The sequence below is a fragment of the Arachis stenosperma genome, chromosome 9, assembly GCF_014773155.1.
Source record: "Arachis stenosperma cultivar V10309 chromosome 9, arast.V10309.gnm1.PFL2, whole genome shotgun sequence".
NCBI classification, from domain to species: Eukaryota; Viridiplantae; Streptophyta; class Magnoliopsida; order Fabales; family Fabaceae; genus Arachis; species Arachis stenosperma.
In genome coordinates this window covers 76311065-76316771 of record NC_080385.1, presented here as the reverse complement: position 1 = coordinate 76316771, position 5707 = coordinate 76311065, and the positions used below count along the sequence as shown (strand labels likewise).

The 5707-nt window shown below is 26.0% G+C and overlaps 1 protein-coding gene across 3 annotated transcripts; it reads left to right on the top strand.

Annotated features, from left to right (window-relative positions):
* Positions 1 to 2375: 2375 nt before the first annotated feature.
* On the top strand, positions 2376 to 5340 carry LOC130951599 (uncharacterized). 3 transcript variants are annotated; one of them, XM_057880292.1, is made up of 4 exons: positions 2376 to 2521; positions 2743 to 2841; positions 3316 to 3732; positions 4954 to 5337. In XM_057880292.1, the coding sequence occupies exons 1-4, from the start codon at positions 2434 to 2436 to the stop codon at positions 5121 to 5123; spliced, it is 774 nt and encodes a 257-aa protein (XP_057736275.1). In that variant the 5' UTR covers positions 2376 to 2433; the 3' UTR covers positions 5124 to 5337. The 3 variants fall into 3 exon arrangements, with proteins under 3 accessions (XP_057736275.1, XP_057736274.1, XP_057736276.1); XM_057880291.1 differs by having other exon boundaries at positions 2737 to 2841; XM_057880293.1 differs by lacking the exon at positions 2743 to 2841 and having other exon boundaries at positions 4954 to 5340.
* Positions 5341 to 5707: the final 367 nt, after the last annotated feature.

Here is a 5707-nt window from a genome sequence, read left to right as displayed (position 1 = left end):
ATTTTAGCAACATGTCAAGATAGAAGATGCTGAACTTAAAAAAGGCTGGTGAAGATCTCCAAAATAGGCTTGATCTTCTGAGAAAGCAATCTGAGGTGGGTGCCAAACATGTTACTTTGTGTACTTCTTGTTTAATTGCCCACTATTTTCTTAGCATAAAGGTAAGCCTCCCCCCTTAGGTCCACTTGCATTTACAAACTACATTGAATTTGTACCCTCAATTCTCTGTATTAACAAACATTTTATCTTTCTAATATTTATTTATTTATTTTTACACAAAATTACTTCAATTATTCTAATGAGTTTTCAAGTACTCGGTTTTGACTTAGATTTTTTCTTTGCCTTTAAGTAAATCTTTTGAACATGTTAACCTTCAACATATCTAAATCGTACCAATAAGTAGGTAGAGTTAATGGGATAAAACGGTTCTGTAACTTTTGTCTTGTATTCAAGTTGTCAGCATGTACTTTAATTTTACCACAAAATTATTATTTATGTTCTTCACTAGTGTCCTCTTTGCCTGACAGTGACACCATCTCCTAAAAAAAATTGTTTATCTTTGATTCTTACATCTCCTCTTTATTTCTATGCTCAATATAATTATGATTATTATTACTATTATTATTATGATTAGAGCTAGCTATTTGCATTTTCCCCAAGATCAATGGCTTGGTTTCTAAACAGTGTAGAGGCCTTTATATATATATATATATATGAAACTTGGGAGTTGATTATGACCACTGCTTATACTCACTAATGAATCCACTGCTGAAATTTCGATGGGCTTTGTGCAACATAGTACAGATTGGATTCTTAACTTCTTTGCATTATTATTAACTTATCTCTTCAGGTAGTTTTTTACACAAATAGTTCTTTCTGTACGTAGAAAATAGTGTTTGTTTTTCTTTTCCTTCAAGTTCCATTTCACCATTTTGTTTCTCTTTTTTCACAATTTAGAATCACATGAACACTTTTTTTTGGGTTTTAATATATAGTTCTTTGTATCCGTCACTTTGTAGAGTGCAGTACAGTTGCAAGATAAGGCTCAACATGTTCATTTACAGCTTTTTGTCTAGTTAATTTCTTGCTTGTAAAAACATCTCATGAAATTGGTTGATGTTCATTTGTTAACAATGATTTTCTACTTAAAAACTTTGTGCTATTTCACTTCTCAAATTGATTAACCTTACGCTTTGTTAATCATTATATTGTTTATTTAGTGTATTTTTATGTTAATATCTAAAGTTTAATAAATATGATGTAAAGAAAACAGGTTATAGTAAAGAAAAATGGTATAAACTATTGTAGTTGGATAGTTTATTAGCTCGTGCTTGAAATTACGGCGGTTCAAAACCGTCACAATTTTTTTTAAAAATCCACATAAATTTGTGGCGGTATTAAAACTACCGCAGATTTTTTTTTAAATCCACTTTCTAAAATAGCGCGGTTTTGCAACTTCTGCAAAATTGTCAAACTGATTTGCTATGGTTGGTCCACCAAAAAATCAAATCTCCATCCCTTAACCTGTAACGTTTGGGGAACCGCTGGTATGTTGTTTTACGGTGGTTCCCAAAAAAAAAACCGTCGCAAATTCTCAGTTCCCTTGTAGTGCCTCCACACACACATCACACACAAAAATTAACTTTTATAAATTCGTCAATTTTAAAAAAATATCTCATTTTTAATCATGTTTGCAAAACCTTACATCAAATTCAACCTTTAATTTAAACTCCTTTTGAGAATATATATTGAATGTTTGATTATTATTATCATATTTCTATATCTTTTGAGAGTTTATTTATTTTTCTTAAATTTTGTAATTATTTTATCAAAATATAAATTTTCAAGTACTATTTTTAGTCTACATATAATAATTTAATTCACCTTCTTCTCACGTTATTTGACACATTTATACCACATATTAAAAAATCCAAACTAAGATTCAACTATGCAAAGAGATTTATTAAAAAATAAAAATAAAAATTTAAGTAGCCATTATTTTTTCGGTAAAAGTATTTTCAACTAAGCATATACATTCCACGACACTAAAAGGTAGCAATTGGCAACTAACAAAACATAAGTATAATTTGAGTGTGAGTTAAAATTATAAGGACATTACATCTTAATTGGACCAAATTTAATTTAAGCAAGAATACATGTAAGATGATGTTGAAATAATAATTCTTTTATTATAATATACATGACTCTTAGCTTTTTGTATTAGTCAATTGGCTAATCATCATGGAGTAATGGTATATTCTTCCTTATACTTTTTGTTTTTTGTTTTTATAAATCTTTTGTGATTGTTATCATTATGGATTATTATTAGCCTATATATACATAAGAAGAATATTACACGGAAACATCCCAATACATTCACTAGTATTTACTTCTTTTTCCTTTCTCTATTGTTTTGCTAACGAATCATTATATATGAGTTACTCAATGTCAATTTTTTTATTTTCTCTTTTGTTTACTTTACTCCTATTACCTCGTGTCTTCACCCATGAAATATCTAAGGGTGAGTCCTCAAAACTCATATATATTATGTGAATTTTCTTAATGCTTAGGGTGAATGTGTAACTTTATTTGTTCTAGATTAATTACTAGTTATTAATTATGTGATTACCATGATATTTTTTTCCTATTTTAAGTTAATTTAAAAAATGATCATATTAATTGTTAATTATTAATCATTTTCTTGTATTATCAATGAATTGTTTTAATTTCATAAAGTTATAGGGAATGAGATGACTGATGAGAATAATGAAAAAAATTTCAATTATCCAACATCATTGCATTATGTGCACAAAGAAAAGATGTATGACTCTAAAGATGTAGGTAAGTGAATTCTGATCATTCAATAGCTATAACTATTTTTCATTTTTTATAACTTTTTGTGTTATTTAAAATATTAATTACTTCTAAAAGAACTATATACTTTACTTTACATAGTCTAAGGTGTTTGATATATATAAATAAAGCCAGCTATATCTTTAGATTTTTTTATGTAAAAAATTTAAAAGAAAATATTATTTTTAACATTTTTTATAATAGTTAAAAAAATTGACCTCGATATAAATAAATTATTTCATATCCCATATTAGTAATTCATTATAAGTAAATAACTTTTCTACATATACCGATAAAAACACATAAATTAATCTTAAATTAATTTTAATGAATGCATCTAAAGCTATATTTGAATAAAAAAATATCAATTACTTTTGTAGTTGAAGAATAAAATAGATTACTGCAAATTTGATCCAAATTAGTGCAATTATGACATAGTTTTGTTTTCTCCTGTATCTATAGGGGATAAAACTCCAACAAAAAAGATAGAAGTTCATGAGATAAAAGATTCAACAAGTGACTCATCAATTGGTTATCTATCCAATGACTTTCAACGAACCATTCCTTCTATGATGCCTAATACTCAAAAGGATTATGGTTATGGTTATGGTTATTATCCAAATAATTATCAATTGGATGGTTTAACTTTCAGGGTTAATATTCCTGGTTTTGCGAGAATATATTTGCCTAATTTACCGATTGAACTTCCATTTCCAAATGTTGAATTACCTTTCCATACCACTCATATGATTCGTAATGGTTACTACATTCCTGGTAACTACTATCAACCTATTATTCTTTCTTCACTACTAACTCAGAATAAACAATATCACAACATTCAATCATTTGGATACCAACCTTCAAGCTTGTCAAATATTGGTATGGTGGGCATTTTATTTAAATTTAGATGTTTATATTTAATGTTTAAGACAAAAATATAGAAAATAAGAAATACAAACAAATATTTTTATTTACACTTATGAAAAATACAAATTATTCAAAGTAAAAGTTTGTCATTTGAATAGAAAAAATTGTATCTTTTTTCCTCTCTTAAAACTAAACAGGTTTATATATTGTGTTTATATTTTTATCTTTTTAGGGATAAAATCCAAACAAAACCTTGAAGTTTATCACTATAAACATATAGTACCTATAACATAAACGAGCAATATTTTTCATAAAATCCAACTTAATTGGAAAGCTCATGCGAATCTTCTTATATGTATTTAGCTAATATAAGTTAGCAACGCTGAAATAATGTTAAATAAAGTTTTTTTTCTATTTTTAATTATTTGTTTGTCATGAAGTTGTCGTGTCCATATATCAGCTATAACATTTCTTCATACTTTCAGTGTGAAACTATAATTTAGTAGAAAAAAAATATTTCTTTAGACACACTTGAACACAATTTAATATAATTGTGTGTTGGCATTAAACCATGTTTTTTACTTATATTCTTACAAAGACTTCAAAAATATTCCTAAGTTTTATTTTGTTTCAATTTCGTCCCAAAAGTTTTCGATTTGCATCAAATATACCCTCGATAACTAAATTTTTAAAAAGTTTAAGACCAATCTAACAATAATGCATGAAAATTATGCTTGATTTGCTTGTGTTGAGGGTTGTTCTTATGAAATTATTATTGAATCAGTCTTAAATTTTTTGAAAAATTAGCCGTTAGGGGTATATTTGATGCAAATCGAAAGCTTTTGGGACCAAATTGAAACAAAATAAAATTTATGGGTATTTTTAAAACTTTTATCAAACTTCAGGGACAAAAAATATACTTTACCCTATTATTTATTTATACAAAAAAGTGAAATGTCTTTTATAATTATAAAATACATTAAAAATATTTTTAAAAAAATAGTCTAAATTTTAATATCAATAACATATTAAAATATTATTATAATTTATTTACAAAATTTTTTATATATCTATATAATAAAAATTTAAAATTACTGTGTGTTTATTATCCATACGACCATACTACATAATTTGATAATTAAGATGCAGTGTAATTTTTATGTGTGTGTACGTGCTTTTTTTATTTTTATTTTTTCGAAGTATTCTCATATACAAATATAATTGTTGACTCAGACAACTTTGAAGATGGAAGTATAATAAGAAATCGAAAAATTATGAGACCTTCATCAGAAATTGATGGGAGATTTTTCCATATGTTTCCTACAAAGACTTCTACAATGGCTTATGAGGATAAAACATGGTATGGAGATGTTAGTAAAAAGACTGTGAAAGTCAATTCATAAACCATATTTAGACATTATGTATCAAAATAAAATGGTATGCCGTACAACTTATATACGTGGACCTTGAATCATGCTCCTATGCAATATTGTTGGTCTTTTCAATTATTCCACACATAAACTAAGCTCATCAGTTTGTCATTTTACTATGGATTTTTTTTTATGTTTGGTTTAATTGTTAACTTGCATTAATATTTGATATTATAAAATGAATCTGATTATTCTAATAAAAAAATATTTATCATGTTCAAAATAATATTTTATTTTAGAGTAAATGGTTAAAAGTATATATAAAAGAGTTTGGGTATGCAAAAATACAGATAAAAAATTATTTTTGATGGATAAAATTAAAATGTTATGCTGTTAGTAACAATTTGATTTCTACGAATTCTTGGTGTATATTTTTGTCCATTCTATTTTTTTTATGGGTCATTTTCTATTTATTCAGTTATTTTAACTTTAACTTTAAGATTAAGTTAGTACGAAGGAATAAATATGAAAGCAGTATAAATAAAGTAGTATAAATTGGATTTAAATTAACTCTATCCTGCATTAAATACAATACTGCTAATCATAAGTATAGTGTA

Coding starts and splice junctions, on each gene's coding strand:
- LOC130951599 (XM_057880291.1), top strand. CDS start 2,434: ATGAGTTACTCAATGTCAATTTTTTTATTTTCTCTTTTGTTTACTTTA. Junction 2,842..3,315: donor GTATGACTCTAAAGATGTAG/GTAAGTGAATTC, acceptor CTGTATCTATAG/GGGATAAAACTCCAACAAAA. Junction 3,733..4,953: donor TTCAAGCTTGTCAAATATTG/GTATGGTGGGCA, acceptor TTGTTGACTCAG/ACAACTTTGAAGATGGAAGT.